The sequence below is a fragment of the Thamnophis sirtalis genome, unplaced genomic scaffold (genome assembly GCF_051295495.1).
Source record: "Thamnophis sirtalis isolate CommonGarterSnake01/CBP01778 unplaced genomic scaffold, rThaSir2_p1.2 scaffold_12, whole genome shotgun sequence".
In the NCBI taxonomy this organism is placed as follows: Eukaryota; Metazoa; Chordata; class Lepidosauria; order Squamata; family Natricidae; genus Thamnophis; species Thamnophis sirtalis.
Genome location: NW_028261392.1, coordinates 35,560,055 through 35,584,801, shown reverse-complemented (window position 1 = coordinate 35,584,801; position 24,747 = coordinate 35,560,055). Strand labels below are relative to the sequence as shown.

General features: G+C 40.3%; 1 protein-coding gene across 12 annotated transcripts in view; it reads right to left on the bottom strand.

The window, feature by feature from the left end:
- INPP4A (inositol polyphosphate-4-phosphatase type I A) overlaps positions 1 to 24,747 on the bottom strand; it is a 102,991-nt gene that overhangs the window by 4,547 nt on the left and 73,697 nt on the right. For all 12 annotated transcript variants that reach the window (XM_087726582.1, XM_087726583.1, XM_087726584.1 and 9 more), the window contains 8 exons: positions 15,675 to 15,707; positions 14,987 to 15,159; positions 13,326 to 13,449; positions 11,911 to 12,037; positions 10,857 to 10,997; positions 9,418 to 9,515; positions 7,381 to 7,493; positions 1,721 to 1,875 (listed from right to left, as the gene is read on the bottom strand). In XM_087726582.1, coding sequence (XP_087582708.1) covers positions 1,721 to 1,875; positions 7,381 to 7,493; positions 9,418 to 9,515; positions 10,857 to 10,997; positions 11,911 to 12,037; positions 13,326 to 13,449; positions 14,987 to 15,159; positions 15,675 to 15,707 — 964 coding nt within the window. The remainder of the gene's footprint in view (positions 1 to 1,720; positions 1,876 to 7,380; positions 7,494 to 9,417; positions 9,516 to 10,856; positions 10,998 to 11,910; positions 12,038 to 13,325; positions 13,450 to 14,986; positions 15,160 to 15,674; positions 15,708 to 24,747) is intronic.

Sequence of the window (24,747 nt, the reverse complement as noted above, 5' to 3'; positions counted from 1 at the left end):
TCTTCCCTTGAAGAAGCTAGGTAAAACTTATTTCTTAAAATCCATGGCATTAGTTCAGTGGCTTAAGAACTAAAATAAACCACATAGATGTCCTATTACCAGCCTAAAATATACTTGAAAAATGGGTGGAGAACTTAAAAGTTTAAAAAAGTAAATCTATCCACTTTGGTCCCAGATTCTGATGTTATTCACTTTGGTATTCGACGTTTTCAGAAATAAAGATATAGTGGTACGTCTACCAAAAGGCAGGGATTTTTTTTTGAAGAATTAGGTCTGTAAATATCTTAGGCAAGTTAAACTACATGTAGCATTTATTTTGAGGTTTTCAATAAATATTTTAGAAAATTATCAACTATTTAAAAAGCATTTTATTAAAAGATGTTAAATTGAAATTCTACAGAAGAAATATTGACTGCTAAACAGCCTTTTTCAAACTCAGATCAACAAAAGAGTATTCCCTTGCTTCAATTTTAATTTTTGTATTATCAATGCAATGTCTGTATTGCCAGAAAAAAAATTGCTTTGTTGTAAAATAATGCCAAAATGTAGCAATTATTTTGTAACAAGCAAATAAAACAGAATTCCTACTATTAGGTCTACTGTGTAGCATCATCCACATCAATTCTATAGTTTTATTTCTTAAATGCTCAAAGCGCAACAACATGATAATTTTTTCTCAGGATAGTATGAGCTAAAAATGTTTGTTGCATACAACTGGTCCTTGATGTGATCCATATTAGATCACTATGTTAAATTGTACTGAATGCTATCAGAAGAACAACTAATAAAATGGTAAGAATTAATTTTAAAATACTTTTCTCTTATATTAGATATAGTACTATATTCTTAAACTGCTGGCTCAATGTGAAACAATTGCAATTGCACTTTATGGAATTATGTAGTTGCTACATAGGATTTATGGAATTAGAAAACATTTACTAAAGTAAGATGACATTGCACGTAGGTTTTAAAAATAATAAACCATTGAAGGTTTAGAAAGGGTCAAATAGCAAAACATATAGAAAGGATAAGAGAATTGAACATTTGTGAGAGCTTGTGAGAAGACACATGGAACATTTACATTCAGCAAAAGTGAATGTTGAAAGCAGAACTCTATCGTCAAGTTAAACTATGATTAAACACTAAATCTGGATTTCTTATCCTTTCTTGCTTCATATGTAAAACTGGAGCTTTTCAGCAGTGCTTGAAATAATGTATTGGATTTTTATTTAAAACAGAAACTGTGAACATGTCAACTGCTTCAGAAAGCAGATTAAACTGATATGACCACAGTATGCCAGCAGGTTGTGATGGAGTTGTTTGCTGTATCATGAAACATTCATAATGGCAATTTGCTGAAGGGGCAAACCTCTGAGGAGTAAGCATAGGAAACCAATGCAACCTGCAGATGTTTCGCCTTAATTCAGTTAATAATTCTGCATTTTCACTCCCAAGGAAAACTGCAGCCTTGACAATGTTAGTTGTGAAGCTTTCATAGCAGTAAAGCAGAAAGATCTACTTGCTTAGCAATTACTTCCGTTAAATCTCAAGTCCAAGGAGACGGTTTAAATAATTTCAGAGTCTGGATCTCAGACTACTCCGCAATGGCAGTTATATGTGTAAAGAAAAAGCTGAATCATATAGTATTGAATACTCATCTGCAGTTTACAGGGCTCCAGGATTAGAAACAAGTAAGCGCAAGCAAACTAGGTCTTCTTACCTCCTCATGCACTCCAGGGCCTGAGTGAAGACCTGTGGAGCCATTCCATGTTCATGTTGAAGTATGAGACATTGCTCCAGGGTCACCGACATGGCAGTCCGATCCTTGGCACTTTTACAGCTTGTAAACCGAACACCATTTAGTCTGCGGCAAATCTGGGGGTGGGTGGGAAATGCTTGGTATTAGTTCCACTGTAACGCAGGACAAAAATATTCATAGCATTACTCCAGAATTACTAGGCTAATCTCATTGCCAAAACAGGGATGAGATTAGAATTCAAGAAATGTAGAATTTATAGTCAGTCTTGAATTATTTTAGGTATGATTATGTGCTGTCAAATTGTTTTTGACTACTAGCAACCACATATTTCCCTAGCCTATTCTTTCATATCTCCCAATAGTGTACTCAACATTAATATCTGAGTTCATCCACCTGTATTCATTCATGCATGCATGCATGCATACATACATACATACATACATACAGTCATACAGTCATACAGTCTATTTCTGGATGAGAACTTTCCAGATGACAGAGATTATAGCAGAAAAGGCACTTCCTAGTCCGTGCCAGCTGACATATCTTGGCTGATGAGACCTGTATCATGCCTTGCTGGTGGTTGCCCTGTTCTTCATCTTTCCCAGCATTAGAGTCTCTTCCGGAAAGCTGGGACTTTACAGAATGTGTGCGAAATAGGAAAATTGGAGACTGGTCATTTGTGAGAACTCTGAGATGATTTGTTCAAAAACCCATGATCTGTGTTCTTGGATGTCCACAGTATTCTCAGGAATCTTCTCCAAAATCAAAGTTTAAGGGTGTCAATACTCTACCCATGTTACTTGTTTAAATCCCAACTTTTGTTTTCATTGAGTGACACGGGGAATATTATGGCTTGCATGACTCTGATCTTTGTCAGTATAGACAAATCACAGCATTTGAATATATTTCTACACCTTTCAAGACTGCTCTACCAAATCCTAGTCTGTGGCATATTTCATATCTGCTTGTTCCTTTACTGTTCATGGATGATCCTAAAAAGCAAAAGCTATCCATCACTTCAATATATTCTTCTTCTTTCTTCTCCACCTCCTCTTCTTCTACCTATTGTCATTAGTTTAGTTAGATACAGATTACAGATATTGGAGGACATGCCATATTTATTGGGGGCACTGAACAATCCCATCGGTAGAGCCCAGATTGCCTACTTCAGCCATGGAATATCGGTTTTCAAGTGTCAAAATCTACAGAATGGTGGATAAAACTTCATGATGCATGCTCCATCCCTTTTCTATATACATCAATGCCAAGCCCAGCTTCTTGTAAATTTTTAACTCTCTTGTGAACCTCACTGGTCAGGCTATAGCATTGCAATCCTCAGTGCCCATCATTGCCATTTCTATGCAGAACAAGGCAACTGGTAACAGACCTGGCATGTATTACTGAAACCTGGCTGGGCCATGAGGGAGGAGTCCCCCTCTCAGAAATGTGCCCAGAAGGGTTCCAGGTGCTCCACCAACCATGACACCAGAAAGGGGTGGGGGAGTGGCAATTATTATCTGAGGATCATTAGTTCCTCGCAGGATCCCTGCTCCAGAGACTGGGGTGTAAGTCTCTTCTCTTGAAGTTGGACCTAGGGGTTCAAGTGGGCTTGTTTTTGACGTACCTACCTCCCAGCTGCGTCACAACAGCCCTGCCTGCGCTCCTGGAGTCAGTAGCTGGGTTGGCGGTTGAGTTCCCCAGACTGATAGTACTGGGGGACTTCAACCTGCCATCTCTGGGCGAATGCTCTGATGGGGCTCAGGAGTTCATGGCTTCCATGACAACCATGGACTTGACCCAGGTGATTCAGGGTCCGACTCATAGAGCGGAACACATGCTCGACCTAGTGTTTCTCTCGTGATCTTGAGCTAAGGGGAATAGAGATCTCGCCCTTGTCATGGTCAGATCACTTCCTGTTGAGGCTTGATTTTCAGAAGCTACTCCCCCACTGCAGGGAGGTGGAACCGATTAAATGGTTCCGCCCCAGGCGCCTGATGGACCCGCTGGGATTTCAGAAGGAGCTTGGAGAGATACCTGACTCTCTTGCCCACAATCCGACAGAGTCCTTGGTCACCGCCTGGAATACAGTGGCAACTGAGGTGCTAAACCGGATTGCGCCTTTGTGGCCTCTCCGTGGCAGTGGATCCAGGAGGGCACCTTGGTTCACCAAGGAACTCCGGGAGATGAAGCGCCAAAAGAGATGCCTAGAGCGACGTTGGAGGGCTAGCAACTCCGAATCCGACCGAACACTATTAAGAGCTTTATTAGGACTTATTTAGTGGCGATATGGGTGGCAAAATGTGCACATTTTCCCACTCTTATTGCATCCGCAGAATCCCGCCCAGCCGCCCTGTTTAGGATAACCCATTCCCTCCTGAAAGGGGAGGACACGGGGGATGCCTTACAGGGACGGGCTGAGGAATTTGCTCAGTTTCTGTTGGACAAAATCACTCAGATTCGGACAGACCTTGACTCCATTTGGACAGTACCAGCGGAGATGCCGAGGGAGGGTCTTGCTCAGATTTCCTGGAATGAGTTCCAGCTTGTCACCCCTGAGGAAGTGGACAAGGCCATGGGAGCAATGAGTGCCTCCACCTGTTTACTGGATCCATGTCCCTCCTGGCTGGTCTCGACCAGCAGGGAGGTAACACGAGACTGGCTCCAGAGAATTACGAACTCGTCTTTGCAGGAGGGATCTTTCCCACAACCTCTGAAGGAGGCAGTGGTAAGGCCCCTCCTCAAGAAGCCTTCTCTGGACCCAGCTATTCTTAAAAACTATCATCCGGTCTCCAATCTCTTTTCTAGGGAAGGTTGTTGAGAAGGTGGTGGCCCTTCAACTCCGACGGACCTTGGATGAAGCAGATTATCTAGACCCCTTTCAGTCTGGTTTCAGGCCTGGATACTGCACCAAAACCGCTTTGGTCACACTGACCGATGATCTCTGGCGGGCCAGGGATAGAGGACATTCCTCTATCCTAGTGCTCCTTGACCTCTCAGCGGCCTTCGATACCATCGACCATGGTATCCTTCTGCGACGGCTGGAGGAGGTGGGAGTGGGAGGCACCGTTCTACGGTGGTTCTCCTCTTACCTCTCTGACAGGTCGCAGTCGGTGTTGGTTGGAGGGCAGAGGTCGACCCCTAGGCTCCTTAATTATGGGGTGCCGCAGGGGTCGGTCTTGTCCCCCCTCCTATTTAATATCTACATGAAGCCACTGGGTGAGATCATTCGTCGGCACGGGATTAAATGCCACCAATATGCGGATGATACACAGTTGTATCTTTCCACCCCGTGCCAGCTCAGCATAGCGGTGGAAGTGATGTGCCAGTGCCTGGAAGCTGTTAGGGTCTGGATGGGAGTGAACAAACTCACACTCAATCCTGACAAAACCAAGTGGCTGTGGATGTTGCCCCCTAAGGACAGCCCAGATAGTCCGTCCCTAAGCCTGGGGGGGGGAGAAAATTTACTCCCCTCAGAGAGGGTCCGCAACGTGGGGGTTCTCCTGGATCCGCAGCTGACGTTAGAACATCACCTGTCGGCTGTGACCAGGGGGGCCTTTGCCCAGGTTCACCTGGTGCACCAGTTGCGCCCCTACCTGCGGCCCTATTTGGATCGGGGGGCACTGCAAACAGTCACTCACGCCCTTGTCACCTCAAGACTTGATTACTGTAATGCGCTCTACATGGGGCTGCCCTTGAAAAGTGTTCGGAGACTACAATTAGTCCAGAATGCAGCCGTGCGAGCGATACTGGGTGTACCAAGGTACACCCACATTACACCTACCGTCCGCAAGCTGCACTGGCTCCCTATCGGTCTCCGAGCATGATTCAAGGTGCTGGTTATTACCTTTAAAGCCCTACATGGCCTAGGACCTGGATATCTGCGAGACCGTCTTCTGCCGCATACCTCCCAACGACCAATAAGATCGCACCGGGTGGACCTTCTCCAGGTGCCATCAGCCAGACAATGTCGGCTGGCGGCTCTGTAGCCGCTCCGACCCTATGGAATGAACTACCCCCAGAGATCTGGATCCTACCCACTCTCATGGCCTTCTGAAAGGCTATCAAAACCTGGCTATTCCGGCAGGCCTGGGGCTGTTGACCTCTTGACCGAGGTCCAGCCCCGATTAGACTGGGTGCATGATGTGCTTTCTTTTAATTTGTTTTCCTCTGTTTGTTTTTAACTCTTCTTTTTTAAAATTTTATTTTCTATAAGCCACCCGGAGTCCTTCGGGATTGGGCGGCCTATAAATTTATTAAATCAATCAATCAAATCAAATCAACCTCAGTAGAAAATGCGTCAGGCTTCTTCTTCTAGGGCAGCCAGGTTGGCAACAGTGTCAACAGTTTCACAGCATTTTCTTTTTAAATTAGGGGCTGCTAATGAGATTCTTCTAACATTTCTTGAGATATCTACAGAAACTACACAATTACAATATATGTAGAGATATATGGAAAACCAGTTTGGTTTAGTGGTTAAGGCAGGAGACTGTGAGTTCTAGTCCTGCCGTAGCCATGAAAGCCAGCTGGATGACTTTGGGTCAGTTACTCTCAGCCCAACCCATCTCACAGGGTTGTTGTTGTGGGGAAAATAGGAGGAGGAAGGTGTACTGGATATGTTAGCCACTTTGAGTTATTTGTAAAAATAATAAAAGTTGGATATAAATAATCAAATATTATAATAATCAAATAAATGTACTTTAACATCAAATTAACAAGGTAGAAAAAGCATGGCTTCTGGATTTCTTCCCACCTCCTTTATGAACAATGATCATTGGAGTTTTTGCCTTCATCAACCCATAAAATAATGGGTTGTATCTGATGTGTATATATGAGTCTGCTCTTTTCCCCAAAGGTTGTGCATATCCATTTCCTATATACATGAGTGTCTATAAACATGTTTCTACTTTTCCTACATTTCTTCTGTATTGTGTTGTGATTTGTGTATATGTACGCAATGCGAAATACAGAGCAAGCTGCATACATTCCACTATGAGTCACACGATAGGAGGGAGGGGCCTTAGACTGAAGCCATCACCAGCATTCCAAGGCTTTGCCCATCTGGGTTTCCCATTGGGACAGACTGGGGAAATCTGCTCAGCAGGCCTCAACCTTACCTAGTCCATTTTCAGACTTAAATCTGTTTTTTACTGGCATCTTCCTCACATCAAATTTAGTCCTGTACTATTTCCTTTTCAGATAAAGCATATATAATCCTGAAGCCCTTTAAATAAGTTCCAGAATTCTGATGTTAGAAATATTAAAAATGGTCAAAACCTTACAAGATTGTAGCCATTTTTAATTTGATTCTATTTTCTGATGCCCAGACTAAATTTATGCCAACAGTGCCCAGAACCTAAAATTTTGCTAAATCCTGGAGGAAATCATGCCACAATGGAACCAAATGTCAACATTTATTCATTTTTATGCCTATCTTAAAATCAGAAAATTGGAAGGAAATTGGGGTTTACTATAATGCTCTGCATCTTTTTGGTCAAGGAAACAACCTGGCACAACAAAATAGAACATGCAGGGATCTGCAGCTTTCTGTACTGCTGCTTATTCTGAAGACATAACATTGTCATGGGGTGACAACATACTAAGTTAACTTTGTTAAATCTTACCTCAGCAGCTTGCCAAAGAATATCAACATTCTTATTTTTTCTTGCATGTACATTCTGTCCAAGGAACCTCAACAGTTCAGGCAGGCACGTTTGACTCCGAGATCGAGGTAGACCTGAAGAAAAAAATAATAAACACAACTTAACAAAGGCCCGATAGCATTTTTTTCATCTGAGAATGAATAGGTTATGTTTAGCAGCAGACAGTTATTGTTATGACTGCATCTCTCCTATCCAAGCTTCATTAGATGACAGCCTGACATTAGCAATTGGGGGGAGGGGGGATATTTGAATGTAAGGCGGAAGGCGGGAGAGGATGGAAGCTTGTGAAAAGCTTCAGCCAGCCCCGATCAACTATCAGTATGCAGAGCTGGGAACCAACAACCTGTTTCCTAAACATTATAAAGTTAAAGATTCCCCTCACACATATGTGCTAGTCGTTCCTGACTTCAGGGGGAGGTGCTCATCTCCATTTCAAAGCCGAAAAGCCAGCGCTGTCCAAAGACGTCTCCATGGCCATGTAGCCGTATGCCCAAGGCACACGGAACACTGTTACCTTCCCACCAAAGATGGTTCCTATTTTTCTACTTGCATTTTTACATGCTTTCGAACTGCTAGGTTGGCAGAAGCTGGGACAAATAACAGGAGCTCACTTCGTTACTCACTCAGGAACTGGGACTATACATAATAGGAATTCAGAAGCCATTCTTACACATCATATCAACTGATGTGTCGCATCTGATATGGTGAGCTCCATGAAAATTGGTATTTTTTAATAAAATGTGTTAGTTGGAAGAAGTACTACTAGATCCCTTCAGATTTTTGGGAACTGCCTATGAAGGTCACAAGCACTCTTTTGTAATGGTTGCACTTCCCTTTTGAGGGAGCACATAGGAAAAAGAGGTTTGGTGAAAGGTAAGCAGCAATAGTGAAGGGGAAGGTCTAGTATTCTAAACTGTTAAGTTCCTTGAACAATATTTCTAAAATTAATATGAATATCCCTTTTCTTATCCACAACTGAGCATAGAATTGATTTAGTCTCATGAATGTGCTGGCATCATCATTGCAGGAATCAGACTGCCAGCTATTTAAAACAAAACAAAAAGTAGCAAATAAAACCAGTGTTATACTTTTTCATTTCAGTAAGTAGAAGGACTTGAAAAAGGTACTCAAACGCCATGGCTGTCAAAGTGACATACAAAAATCAGAATCATGCAGGCCATTGTATTCTCCATAAAAGTGAAAGTTGGACTATGAAGAAGTAGAATAACAAGAAGATTGGTGCTTTTAAATTTTGGTGTTGGTGAAGACTCTTGAGAATATCCTAAGCAATCAAGAAAACAGATCATTGAATAAATCAACCCTGAGTTCTCACTCAAGACATACTTGACTAGGCTCAAATTATCCTACACTGGACATTATGAGAAGCATTAGAGCTTTCTGAAGAAGGCTGTAATGCTGGGAAAAGTGAAGGAAAGAGGCGAGGATGACCATTAGCGAATTAGGTGGACACCATTACTGTGGCAATAAGTGCAGTACTGGACAAACTGAAAGACCAGGTTAGGGATAAAATCTATGAGGGGTGTCAAACTGGCAGCCCGTGGGCCAAATGCATCTGGCACAGGCCACACCTACACCAATTCCAAAAAGGGGGAGATATCACAAAACTTGTGAGGCCACAAGTTTGACATCCATAGGATAGATTGTCATGGAAAATATTTATGTGGTCACTAAGCAGTGAGTTGATGATGCATATCAATCAATCAACTTCAATTGGAATTGCATTTTTTTAACTCTTGCCATCTATATGTGTCCATGGCCACACAACCACTTCCATATCAGGGTTTAGGGACTGTCCACAGGAGGTTGATACTGTTCCATTTTACCAAACCCAACTCAAAACATTAACTGAGATTAAAGAAACCTCAATATATTCGGGAAACATAGCTACTGATTTTTAATTGTTTTGTTATCATATAAAAGCAGATCTTTTCTTGATTTAAATTGTTTTAAATATATATATCTGTAATTTACACTTACAGTCTTCAGGCAAAACTTCTTTGAACTGTTCAAAGTAGGAATTCAACCGTACTAAGCTTTCCATGTTAATAATTTCCTGCAAGGAGGTATCGCCAAACCTTTAAAAATTTAAAGGTCCATATTAATAGATCTTCCAAACAAAAGATGGGAGAACATCTGCAAGCTTTCAAATAGTTCTTTTCATTTCCATTATTAATAGTTTAGCATTTGCCTTAAACATAGAACAGACAAGGTAACTCATTTATACAAGTGTTTTAAATAGATTTTATAAATTATTGTGATACTAATTTTAATTACTCTATGTTTACTTATTCTATAGTTTTATAAGAACTTTGCCCTAAAATTCAGTAGTAAAAATACTGAAGTAGATTAATAAATTTCAAATGCCATAGACTGCATGTATTGTCTGATTGATTTCTACTAATAATATAAAGAAACAGATACCCCATTTAATAGCTTGCTTACTGTTTCCTTAACAAAAGTAGCTTCCTTAACATAAGGAAATCCAAATACAGACTGCTATTATTAAAGCCATCAAAGCAATACAATAGATTCTCCTATCTTAGGTTTTGCTATAGCTCTTTTGAAGTGGCAAGCACCAGATATTAGATTCTTCAGGGTTTCTGATTCAAAAGGCAAAAGGAGTCTGGCACATACTATATACTAGAACACTTTAAAGCAGCTGTGACTTCCCTGGATTGCATGGTTGCTTTTTATAGTTGAGAAACAATCTTGGCAAAAAGACATCTTATTTATTGTCCATAAGCATTACACAGGCATCCATTTCTTATTCAGTCCCTAAGTTGTGGCAGACTCCTTACAATCCCGTGGAGTACAGCACAATAGGCCTCCCCGTCCTCCACTGTCTCCATGCATGCTCCAAATCACATGTTGCCTTTTGAATATGGATACTGCATGATCTACTAGATAATGTTGTAAATGTCTCAAGGTATTCCATGAAGCCAAGCTTGCATCTAATCTTAAATATAGCAATAGAATTTAGACTTATATACTGCTTTAAATGCTTTACATCCCTCTCTAAGTGGTTTACAGAGTCAGCATATTGCCCCCAACAACCTGGGTCCTCATTTTACCCACCTTGGAAGGATGGAAGGCTGAGTCAACCTTGAGCCTGGTGGGATTTGAACTGGCAAATTGGAGCAGCCAGCAGTCAGAAGAGGTAGTCTGCAGTACTGCACTCTAACCCCTGCACCAGCAAGGCTCAAATATAACATCAGCAGACTATAAAGTGTAGAAATCTATGTAGTACACATATAAGTACTGATTCCACAAAAGTTTTCATGTCATTTAACTTCTTCCTGAGCTATCCTTTAAATAACCTCTTGGAAATTCATTCAGTATATATTTAGGAGGAAAACCAATTCCTCTGTCATCTATTAAACATGAAAGATTAGAAAAGAGAATGTATAGGTATGTACTTTTCTGCTAAAGTTTGCTGTTCATTGATTCCCACGTTGAAAAGTACTGGTTGAACTCTCAGCAACATGCCACTCTGGATTTCACGAGGCAAGGCATCGAATAAGGTGCTTGGTAGTGGAATCCTCACATTAAATCCATCCCTAATTTAGACAAGAAATGTGAAGCTAATCAAGCAATAGTAATATTTTCAGAAAAGCCCCTTTAAAAATATTTAAGACATACTGTATGTTGCTCTCTAGGAAATTGCTAACAGTAACTAAAATCAAAACTCTAAGCATCTCCATTCTTGGCAGTTTTCAGAAAGCAATGGAAAATACAGTATAATAAGAGAATCTAAAGACCTGACTCGAATGTCATATCAGCCCAAGAGGCTAAGCTTAACAAACCATGTTGCACAAGAAAAGCACATTGATATAACCTATTAATTAGCACTTTGCTCAAAATGAATGGATACATTAACTACCACAATACTATAGTTACATGTGCCCAGACAAGGTCAAATTAGGCCAACTTAAATCTACATGAAAACTCACTTCTTGTCCTCCTTTGATTATTATAACATGAATTTCCTAACCCTTTCTGGTTGGTTGGTTGGTTGGTTGGTTAGTAATACAAAACTGGAATGAATAGGCTATATCATACTGCCTGGGAAATTCTTGAAGTGTACATCTCTTAGGGTTGCTGAGATTAAGAAATTCTGGACTAGATATATGCTAGTTCTGTGTGAGAAGACTACATGTCCTCCTCAGAATACTGAAAAAACAACATTTGTTCTCTTCTTGCATACAGTACCAATGCATGTTATATTTATTCCTTGTACAAATCCTTATCCGAGAGCTTCATTCATAATATAAAAAATAATAGCATGGCTTGCATTTTTATCTTAAGCAAAACAGATGGTCAATTATGTTTATATGTTGCACAAGAGTAACACATTGGTATAAACAGTTTACTAATTAGCACATGTTCTAAAATGTTCCTTATTAGGAAACACATTTCTCCTTTCTTTTCCTTTCCCAAAATCTCTTCTCCATTCCCACTCCAATTTTTTACCGATTTCCTGTAATGACTGGCAGCATATCAGCAGAAGCACCGGAAGTGGCCTGAGTTACTTTAAACGTTACATTTCTCAAGTCCATTATTCCCACACTCATATCTTCTAGCATAGCCAGTTCTTCTCCTAAATGAAAAAAATGAACACAATATTAATAATATATATTACAAAATATATGTTTACATTTATTGCCAACTAAAATAAAATAGTATTTGAGGCAAGCTAAAGCCCCAGTGATTCTGAATAAGTTCGTTTAGTTTTCTTGAAAACGAGAGATAATGTATGGGATTTTCTTTTCAATTTCTTAGTTAAATTGTATCTCTGGAATTCCCTAAAGCAGGGTTCCTCAAACCCCAGTCCATGGACTGGCACCAGTCCACAGCATGCCAGAAACCAAGCCGTGCAAATAAGCGAAGCCTCATCCGCGCACTGCAGGCAGCACACGAAACCATGCCCTCTCCAGTCTGCAGAAAAAAATCTGTCTTCATGGAACTAGTCTCTGATGGCCCAAAGGTTGGGGGCCAAAGCCCTAAAGTATCTCTCCAAGAACTAACCAAGTTTGAGCTGCTTAGATTCTGAACCCAGATAAGATGAGCTATGGCTACTGTTCACACTTTAATTGCAATACAACAATCCTACAGCCTAACAGGAACTAGCCGTGCTTCTGGCTCCAACATCACACTCTCATACTAATATGGGTTCCGAGTTGCATCAATAGTGAGATGAGTGGTATATACATTTAATAAATAAATAAATATGATAAAGATGTCTATGCACTGATAGCTAACATGGAGGCATTTCCCCGCAGACTTTATGCCAGCACCATAAGCAGAAATGAAGCCACCGAAAATTGCTTCGGTTTGTCAAATCAGTGGCATGTACATTTAATTAATAAATAAATCCAATTTCTGAAATAACTCGTAAGTTTGGATTGACGTTTCAACTTTAATGTCTCTATTTTGCCAAGGCTTTCAGCTAGAAGGAGTTGCCATTGTTTGAGACAATGTAATCCAACTAAAATTAATTTCAACAAATCCAAATATTTAGGTACCCTCCAACAAAAAGTTTTACATTCTAAAAGGCAGCCAGTGTTCAAATTTGTTTGTTCTGCTGAACAACTCTTCTGAAATTGCTCTTCTGTTGCTTGAGGAACTTATCAGTACACACCAAGTTCATTACAGTTTCTGAATTTGGATCCTGTCCATAATTATCACAAGCAACTTTGATTTTTAGTTGCATTGGATTCTGTTGACTAATTTAAAATTTAATTGTACGTCATGGTTTGATTCTAAACCTACCTAGAGCCTGTTTGTGTTTGAAAAATAAGACCTACATTATCTATGCATATTTCATTAAGTGTAACACTTCAAGGAATTAATAACTCTGCATGCTTTCCCCATGCAATGTTCTTTACCGTAAGTACTTAAAAGGCTTTCAAATTGGGCCAGCAGACCAATGGTATACAGCTGCCTCAGGAATCCGTTATCGTGCAGGCAGTTCCTCAGCTTGATAATGAAACCACAGATCAGGGCTGTAAGCTGCATGAAAGAATACAAAAAGAAAATAATTGAAGATACTTGCCAAGGTTTCTCAAGCTTAATCAGCCAGTACTAATATGGCAGATTGCTTCTGAATGGATGAATCATAAAGGTCATTAGGCTTCCACTGCAATCTGAAGACAGAATTGCAATTGTTTTTCACGCTATCGGTCTTATTGCACTTTTTGTTATGTTCATCCATCAGTGCCTCTAGTAACTGCTATTGGAGATTCAGAAGTTGGAGATCCAATTCCTCTATGCAACCATTTGAAACTTCGCACAAATACTTATCCAACCTTTGCAGTCAGCATCATTTTATTAAATTATGCTTTACTAGATCTGTAAATGACTGTTAAAAGCTTGTCCACCTAATATTATTACTGAAAAATGTGACTGAATACTTTCAGCATTTGGTCAACTTTGCCAAAATGGTAAATGGATATCAGGAAGCAATATTCTATAGATAGGATGTCACCATTCAGTGCTGGAATCCTAAATTAACAGCTTCTAAAAGGATAATCCCAAAGTAAAGTCTTGGAGGAGTTATTAAAATCCAGATGGTCTAGCAGCCCTTTAGGTATACAATTCCCAAATGCCCTTGTTGATTGGAAGCAGATTAGAACTCAGTGCCATTATTTTAAAATTTTCTGGTTAGTTCTATATATTTGGTGCCAATTAATACTGCATGTTGTAATCATCTTGCACCAAGGCTTCAGAACAGTTTCAAAAGCAGGCCAATATGTGATATCCCTACTATGACCATACTTTTTTGGGAAATCATAAAGGTCAAATCTGACAAGGGGCAAATATGAAAGAAGTTTGTAAAGATTAAAAAAAAATGTTTATTTTTATAATTTTGCTTTACAAAGGAAAACGCAGTAGCAAAATGAAAAGAAATTTTACAAAGATGCAAATTCTAATGAAAACATCTCAAATTAAACACTACATGTCCATTTATTTTAAAGAAACAATTCAATTGCCATATTTTTCACATGAATATGAAAGACTGTGCACTAAGTGGTACCATTGATACAGTAAAAGTTAAATGAGCAAAATAAGAGATGGCACAGTGGTTAGAATGCAGTATTGCAGGCAACCTCTGGTCACAGCTTGGAATTTGATCTTGATTGGCTCAAGGTTGACTCAGCCTTCCATTCTTCTGAGGTAGGTAAAAGGAGGACCCAGGTTGTTGGGGGTAACATCCTGATATTGTAAACCACTCAGAATATGCCTGTAAAGCACTATATACGTCTAAGTGCTACTGTTATAAAAAACAAAAGCGAGTTTTTAAAAAATAAGTCTAAAGTACAGCTTTCTTATTATAAAGTGCTGTCCTTTGTAATAAAGGACACACACATATCCCAAAGGTTTATCAGTGCAGAAGAGAAATCTGTGACTGTGTTATCTAACTCCAAAATTGCTAAAGTGCCCTAGGTGATCACTATCCCCTTTTGAGTCTAATCACTGTTTTCAAAATGCTAATCCTCCAAGCACAAATCCCCAAAGTCCAAAACATACATTCCATGTTCTTGCTTACAGTTTGGCAAAAGACCACATCCCTCCGGTACTGAAGGCTTAAGCAAAGAGCTATGGTGGGGGCACTGTCCTGCATTAAAAGAAAGACCATTGCTTTCTTTGCTTTGTCACTCATCATGGCCACACAGTCCGTGAGTGTTGTCAGCAGAGGATAAAGAGCCTCACTCCATTCACCTGCAGGTCAGAAAAGAGAAGAGAGAGCAGTGATAAGAAAGCCACTTCTGTATGTTTATGCTTTTGGCTTTTAAGTACAATTTAAAATCACTTGAAAGCACCTAAGAATCCCAAGACTGCACACATCTCAGTATCAGTCATGATCTATCAGCTGTGTTCAAACATGGTAGGTAGGTAGGTAGGTAGGTAGGTAGGTAGGTAGGTAGGTAAGTAGGTAGGTAGGTAGGCAGGCAGGCAGGCAGGCAGGCAGGCAGACAGACAGACAGATACAGTAGATATAGTTTAGACCTAGTGATAATCAACTCAAGGTAGTATTATCCATTGTTTATTTTGTGAGAAAGAGGCTCTCTCTCCCTCCCTCCCTCTCTCTTCCTCCCTCTCCCTCCCTCCCTCAAAAGTCACTGTAGTAGAAAATTTACGATCAGCAAAAGATGTTAGTATTAAATTAAGAGAATCATTCTGCCCCAAGTTTTTCAAGTACAAATACAATGAATGTAGGGGAAAAATATACATACCTGGGGTGGATTCTTCAGGAGTAGGACTGCAATCTGCATAAAAATGGAGGTGTAACATGCATGATTAAGGGGCAGCAACACATTTTAAAGATAAGCAACTGAAATGCTTAGCATAAGCAGTCTCAAATATTTGGGAGGGGATATCAATTTATACAGGAGTGGGCCATCTATGGTTGTAGGGATGCACATCAGTGGTGGGTTCCTACCAGTTCGGCCCGGTTCAGCTTTGTGCATGTACAGAAGCAAAAATTCGGCCAAACTGGTAGTACTTTAGCGGACTGGGTCACTGGAACCAGCAGCGACCCAGGCCTGCCATGCCCCCGAATCGGTTCTTCCCGCGGCACTGTAGGTGCCACTATTTAGTTTTTTGCTTCTGCACATGCATAAAGCAATTTTTATTGCATTTATGGTCAAATGTGCACATGAACACCGAACCGCCAGCAATGCCAGCAGCAACCCACCCCTGATGCACATGTCCAGAAACTTTTTTCAAAAGCCTTCTGCAAAAAATTCATGTTAAAAACAATATATCACAACTGTAGAGAAAGGCAAAGGAGAAGAACAGAATTCGCACAGAGGGGGGGGAAATTGTGAGAAAAACAGCAAATTGATGACTCAACTCATGTTGCTTCTAGTCTTGTCCACTGTTTGAATAAACTCATTCATCTCTGACATGCAGCTTCCTATAAATTTCTTGCAATGAAAGAAAACACATGGTTGCTTCTTCTTGCTGTAGCCTCTTTCAAGATCCTCTTTTCTGCTTAAAACACACTATACCCTGCTGCTGGGAGGACCAAAATCCCTGTGCTACCAATTCATGGGAGCACCTAGAAACTAGGAAAAATGCAGGTGTATCATTTTGGGCCTTATCTAGTACAGCCTACAGAGTTTGAGCCATCAGCGTCATGGCTTGCATTAGAAGCCACTAAATAGAATAGCAGTATACCAACTATTTGGGGTGTACCAAATAACCCAAATATACACAAATATATTTTAAAGGTGTGCACCTGAAATATTTAATGTGTAGATTTAAAAACGTGAAGAATAAATACGGTGTTTGTAAAGAAAATTCACCAGAAACCAAAGAAAGGAAATTTTCTCAGAAGTGTCAATTCAGTGACAAATTCCATTTCATTTCAAATAACTCTCATTCAGGCTCTATTGAACAGTACAACTGGCAACCCATCACATCATTTATTCCAGCTTTTATGTATGTTTTACACACTTAACCAATGTTAAAAAATTATTTACAACTTTCGGCAAGAAACACATTTATGGAAATTTATTAATACTGTTTAATTGATTTTATTGTCTGTTCTTTAACATTTTTAATAATATTTAATCTCACTACACCACGTTTATTGATGGATTAGAAGTATACATCAGCAACCTAAAGAGCTGGCAGGAGGCTGGTGAAAGCAAAAATCTGTTGGTTTGCTGCAGACAAACTAGAATCTGTGCTTAAAGTGCATTCATAAAAAATACTATTATTCCATTATCTTCCCTATCTTCTTTTAACCTTTTTAACTTTTTATAAGTTTAGTATGTGGTGAAATCACAAGGCAAATCATTCTAACAGGCAACTCTAACTAGGAAGATTTGAGTGATTTATAGTTTGCTGAAAATTTTGTCTCAAAATGTGAGGTTTTTTTAAATGCAATTAATAGGATCCAAACTCTGTCACTGTGAAAGTTGGACCATAAGGAAGGTTGAGTGCCAAAGAATTAAGGCCTTTGAACTCTGGTACTGGAGAAGACTCCTGCGAGTCCCTTGGACTGCAAGATGATCAAACCGGTCAGTCCTAGAGGTGATCAACCCTGACTGCCCTTTAGAAGGCCAGATCCTGAAGATGAAACTCAAATATTTTGGCCACCTAATGGGAAGGAAGGACTCACTGGAGAAGAGCGTAATGCTGGGAACAATTGAGGGCAATAGAAGAAGGGGACTGGACAACAGAGAATGAGGTGGCCCGATGGAGTCACTGAAGCAGTTGGTGTGAGCTTAAATGGACTCTGGGGGATGGTAGAGAACAGGAAGGCCTGGAGGAACGTTATCCATGAGGTCGCGATGGGTCGGACACGACTTCACAACTAACAACAACAACAACAACAACAACAACAACAACAACAAACTGTCACAAATAATAGAAGAACTTAACTCCAGCAGAATTTACTTGGCCGTTATATACTCCCTGTCTCCTCTTCTGTTCCCTTGAACTATGATTTCAAAGCTCTAAAATTAGTTTACACCAAGAGAATAAAAGCCTTATGTTTAAGTGATAATAATCCACCAGAATCAATCCACCGAAGTAGATGGTACTGGATCCCAATCTACCATGCTGAACCAGTGCAGGTTGGTAAAGAAATATTTTTTTTAATTTTTGGGTCAGGGCTGAGTGACTGGCTTAGGCAGCTTCTGTGCCTAAGGAGGATAGGACCTGAGCTTCTCTACTCCTACGCCAGCACTTTAACCCTTTCGTTTTTCTATACCATGATAGATAAACAGACATCTAGATACCTACATATTATATGACAAGTTCCTTAGGGTTGTTCTATGGATGGAGAATGGAGGTAAGGATAAGTGCAAGAAATTCAGGCTGGAACTTCATATGATGGAAAGCCATTAAGGTCAGCATCTTATCATCTTCTCTCAAAAGATTTTTAATGAAGTGATTGCATAACAGTTCAGCTGTCACTTGCTAGAGCAAGAAAACATTCCCCAAGTGACATTGCATTATACATTTAGCATTGGAAAATATTGTTAAAGAGAGAGAGAGAGAGAGAGGAACAAAGCTATGTTAGTTTACGTCTAGTTCCAACCACTGAATTTAATTTCGCAATTTTATAGCATACCTGCAACTAGAATAGAAATAGTATTCTAATAATAGGCAACATTAAAAACTTATAAAATGTTTATTGTTTATTGCTCCTGTGACCCCCCGAGGGCATGGACAAGATTATGGGGAGACCCAGTGCTGCCACTTGTGTGCTGGACCTGTGTCCCTCTTGGTTAGTCTCGGCTTCCCGGGAGGTGACAGGCGATTACCAATGCTTTGTTGAGAGAGGGGTTCTTTCCCACCGCCTTGAAGGAGGCAGTGGTGAGGCCCCTCCTTAAGAAGCCTTCCCTGGACCCAGCTTCTTTAGCCAACTATTGTCCGGTCTCCAACCTTCGCTTTGTAGCAAAGAGTGTGGTAGCCTGTCAGCTTCCCCAATCACTGGATGAAGCTGTCTACCTGGATCCGTTTCAGTCGGGTTTCAGGCCCGGATACAGCACTGGTTTAGTTGGTCGATGATCTCTGGTGGGCCCGGGACAGGGGGCTGCTCCTCTGTTCTGGTCCTATTAGACCTCTCAGCAGCTTTCGATACCATCGACCATTAAATAACCTCGTGATGACTCGGGGGGTTGGGAGTGGGGGGTACCATTTTATGGTGGTTCTCCTCCTACCTGTTGGATCGGTCACAGTTTGTGTTGACTGGAGGGCAGGGATTGACCCCGAGGCATGTCACTTATGGGGTGCCCCAGGGGTCAGTTCTCTCACCCCTCCTGTTCAAAATATATATGAAACCACTGGGTGAGATCATCCGTGGTTTTGGGGTACGGTATCATTAATATGCTGATGATACCCAACTTTTCATCTCTACCCCAAACCACCCAAACGATGCCCTTGACATGATGTCCTGATGCCTGGAGGCTGTGCGGATCTGGATGGGGAGGAACAGGCTCAAGGTCAATCCCTCCAAGACTGAGTGACTGTGGTTTCTGTCATCCCGATCTGTGCATCTTATTCCATCTTTGATGATGGGGGGAGAAATTCTAGCCCCCTCAGAGAGGGCCCGCACTCTGGGCGTCCTCCTGGATACGCGGCTTAGTTTAGAAGAACACCTGATGGCCGTGACCAGGGGGGCCTTTTACCAGGTTCGCCTGGTACGTCAGTTGCGCCCCTTCCTGGATTGGGATGCTTTGTGCACAGTCACTCATGCCCTCGTCCTTTCTCGCCTGGACTACTATAACGGTCTCTACATGGGGCTGCCCTTGAAGAGCACCCAGAGGCTTCAACTGGTCCAGAATGCGGCTGTGCGGGTTATCATGGGGGCACCTAGGTGTTCCCATGTTACATCCCTTTTAGGCGGCCTGCACTGGTTGCCGGTTGTCTTCCAGGTGCGATTCAAGGTACTAATTATGACCTTTAAAGCACTCCATGGCTTAGGCCCGGGTTACCTGTGAGACCATCTACTGCCACCAGTAGCCTCCCACCATCCAGTGCGATCCCACAGAGTTGGCCTCCTCAGGATGCTGTCAGCCAGGCAGTGTCGGCTAGCGACCCCCAGGGGGAGAGCCTTCTCTGTGGGAGCGCCTTCCCTCTGGAATGAGCTGCCCCTGGAGCTTCGTATAATCCCCGACCTCCGGTCCTTCTGACACACCCTAAAAAATTGGCTTTTCCAGCAAGCCAGCCTGGCCTGAACAAAACAAAACAAATTATTGATCATGGTAAATTTTAATTCGATTTTTTTTAATGTTATTGTCAATTCTAATTGGGTTTGTTTGGGATATTCTATTTAATTTTTTTTTAACTTTTATATTATGTGTTTCTTTTAATGTTGTATGCTGCCCTGAGTCCTTGGGAGAAGGGCAGCATATAAATCTAATAAACCTAAACCTAAACCTATTGTTCTAATGATTCTGCAGTCATGCTGATTTTTACAATTTCATATTATAAGCATTTCACTCCTATGCAATTTCACACTTAGAAAAAAATCCTACACGGTTTTAAAACATGACTATGCATTCTCTTCCTAATCTTCTCACTGATGTGTTTTTAAAAATACATACTGCCTACCATGACTTCAGTTGTGTAAATAATCAAGTTAAAAATATCCTGGCTTAGAATGTGATGTTACTCTAATATTTTAGTATGCATTGATTATAGATTAAAATACTTATTGGGGGAAAAACTTTAAATCTTTATACACATTAGCATAAATGTGACACTGACTGTATCAATCCATTGTTTCATTTGTTATCAAACAGGGCAGTATCAGGAAATATTTGATGTAAAAATATTCAATGACCTAATGCTATATACATGATATTGCTCTAGTTGGGTGGGATTCTTTTCCTTATTACCCATCTAGTATATGAGATTCTTCTTAGAAATTGCCTTTATTAATCTGATGTCATCATTGGATTATGCCTATATTTTGCACAGCTTCACAATAAAATCAGAATGTGTATTAAAAATTTAATATAATTGCTATTTGCTATTTGCACATTAATACACTATTCCATAAATAATACATTATTCATTCTTTTACTTTGCTAGTGTTTAACATACAAACTTCAAATAGTAACTAGAATTCTGAACAAATCATACAAGTCCTGTTCTAAATTAATAAATTAAAAGAGACATCAGCTATTTCAGATAATAACACAATTTTACTATTTTAAATAATAATTTATTGTGAAATCACAAACATAAAAACCTGCTGTAAGGAAACATAATGAAGAGACAATATAAGACTATATGTGTTGTAAAAATTATTTTGAAATGTCAAGCAAGCACATGGACTACAATACATTTTTACTCTACATTCTGAAACATTATATATTTATATATAATGTTATGTATTATTCATATTCCAGTATGAACATACTCTGTACTACTTATAGAATATGACCAGCAATTAGGAAAGTAGATTTGCAGATGATCACAGCTTTAGAATAATACTAGTGTTTTTGTAACAAGTGCTATTAATGGATGAATCTTTAAATGTTTTAAATATTATTTAATATTTATAGGTTTGTATGCAAAAAGTTAAATACCTCTGAGCAAACTGTATGTTTCAGAGAATCTCTAAGTAAACAAAAGTTGATACAGCCTCTACCTACCCAGTACAAAATTAGAAACGGCATATTTCTGCAAATGTAAGTATATATTTAGTTTTTATGCGCATTTGTTTCTCTTTGCATTTTCCCGATTGTCCCTTGCAGAATTCTTGTAGCTCACAATATTCTTAAATCTCCTTGCATGTGTTGTATTTGGAGATCTTCCCATTGATTTTCAAAGTATGAGAATTCCAGATCAATATCTTTGATCAGGGATTCCTAAACTTTTGAATACAATGAACTGTATTTGCATGATACCTTAATCTGGAACTGCTATACAAGTATTGGCCTAAAAGAGTCTTTCCCAAAGTGGTGTCCTCTAGTTATCTTAAATTTCAAGTCCCATAACACCCAGCAAATAGATCCAAGAGCCATGTTTGACGTGGGAATTACAGAAGTTTGTCTGGACATCTCAGGGAAGGCTCACTTAAAGAATCAAATTAATTAAAGAAATGCTTAGATGGTAGTTTCCACTCTAGAATGAGTCTTGAATGAGATTAGAGTCACAAAACTCATACACAAATCCTGCCCTGTAGACTGCAAAAATGTTCCTCTTCCAAAGAAGAGAAGAACCACATATCCTTTACTTGTCCAAAAAGGGCAAATACCTACAGGTATTTGAAATACCTTTAGGGCAGTGTTGGTGAAACTTTTCGGCACTGAGTGCTGAAATGGGAGCACACACATGCACCTGCAGGAGCACTGGAAACTGGAGGAGCACTTCCTTGGTGCACATGTGCGTGCCAGGAAGCTGAGCTTCCAGCTTCTGGCATGCACATATGTGCTGGTCACCTGGTCTTCTGGTATGCATGCGTGCATGAAGACCAGCCGTCCAGCGTGCATGTGTGTGCCAGAACCCAGAAGAGCAATGGGCGACGGCTAGCGTGCCCAGAAAGATGGCTCTGCATGCCACTTCCGGCACGCATCCCATAGGTTTGCCATCACGGCTATAGGACTTGCAATTTGCTTTCCAAGCTCACTTTAAGACAATAATGTTGGCCTATAACAGGCCTGAAATTACTATAATTGAAAAAAAAATACTTTTCCCACTATAAATTTGTTTGGACTCTGTGGAGATCTGTAGAATTAATGCAACTAAATTTTTAAATGTTTTCATGTTACTGCAATTTTTATGATGGATGGGCAATACATTCTGTGGACAAACCATTCAATGAACAAAATATTTATTTCATCTTGGTATAGATACAGACCCTGCATATTTTGAGTTCTATATACACCTGAAACACATGTGTTGCAGGCAGAAGTGTTCTAGGGTGGGGAGAATGAAGAAAGGGAAAGCCCCTGGTGGTAGCAGGGGTCAAAAGGAGATAGAAGAAAGAAAAGCACAGAGATATGATAGGAAAGGATGGACAAATAGATCATTCACAATGGTGAGAAAGGGATTATAAAACAAGGTGTGGGGAGATGGAAAAGGGCAATTTGGGAAGTTGGTTTTGTAATGCAGGGTGATGATGTTGCTATGTAGATAGCAGTGGGAGACAAGTGAAAAGAAGATGAAGGAAAATGGGAGGTCAGGGGAAGCATAGCCAGTTGGAGTCATCTAAAGCATGGTGGAGTTTCTGGTGGCACATAGCTAAACAGAGGTGGGGGAGGGAAGGAGTGATAAGATCACTGGAGGGACAGGTGTCCAAGCCACATGGAAAAGGAGAGGACAGAGAAGCAAGGAGCTCCAGCCTTTCCCTACTTGCACTTTAAGACTCTTTTAGAGTTCTCTCAGCTCAAATCCTGACTCACCAAGAAGGTCCAGCAATACATGCATGCATACATACATGCATGCATGTTGTACAGCATGAATACCTCTGGTCTCTGAAACATATGACAGCACTAAAGGTCTTCAACTTAACCAAGTACTTACTAGGTGGCTTGAAACAAGCCACGTTCTCACCTCAGTGTCTTACTTCCATTCGCAAAAAGAGGGAACAAAATACCAGCCTACCTTTTAGATTCTTTCCTCATAGAAACATGCCATATAATATAATCATATGAAAGTATCCTAAAATATCAACCAAATTGAAATCATCAGTTGATTTCTTAATTAGGAGATATACTCACTTCTGAAATTATAACTTTTTTCTATCTTCAGGTATATGCAGGGTCATCAGACATTTTTATAAATATCGAAACTAGAGTCTGGAGTTCTTTATTTTTTTTAATTTCAAGAATGTAAAGAAAATTAATTAAGGCCTGGAATGGAACTTGGTAGGTGTTGTGGCCCAACAGCGGCCGGCTGAGCTGTTGCTGGAATCTGACAGCGATGAACACTATGGGACTACCCTGAAGGCTGAGGAAGACTCTGGGGGGTGTTCGGAGTCAGAGCAGGGACTAGAGAGGCCTGTTGGCCACCAGATGGCATCTGAGTCAGGGAGCAGTGAGGAAGTACAGGGGGAGGCTGTCCCTGACATACATATGCATAGGGCTGAGAGGAGGACGTAGCAGCTTTGGGAAAAGGCTCACAGAAGGAAATAGGAACAGGTGACTACTGATTGGCCCCTCCCGGAGAGCTCATAGGTGGGGGCGACGGGAGGTGAATTTTGCAGGAAACGACAGTTTACAATACCAGGTGTAGTGAAAGATTGGGAGAACTTCGTGAGTTCAAGCCTTGTTTTCATAGAGATAATTTTCTGGGCTCCTAGCCAAGGGGCTGCTTATCTCCCTCCTTAGTTGTGGCAGACAGCCAAGTCAGCATCAGTATATATTAGAGGCTTGAGACACAACAGTAGGTGAAAACATAAATATCTACAGGTACAATGGTGCCTACTAGCACCATGTTATGTACTTCTGATAAAATAATCTACTTTATATTCCAAAGATATTTTACCTAAAAAGGCAACTGGATTTTCTTTGGAAGGGGGGGTTTCTCTGAAAACATTTCACTTTTCATCCAAGAAGCTTACTCAGTTCTGAACTTCTGAACGGAAGAAGCTTCTTGAATGACAAGCGAAATGTTTTTAAAGAAAGAAAAACAACAAGAAGAAAACCCAGTTGCCTTTTGGAAAAAGCACTTTTGGGACAACCATGACCTTGATGATTAAGAAGCTCCATAGACAATCTAATTTCTACTATAGCTTTTTGGAGAGTAATTAGAAGCACTCCCTATTTAATCCTTTTTAGGAAATGCTCTGAAAATTAAAAATGGAAATACAGCAAAAAGACCATGGTTCTCTCATTC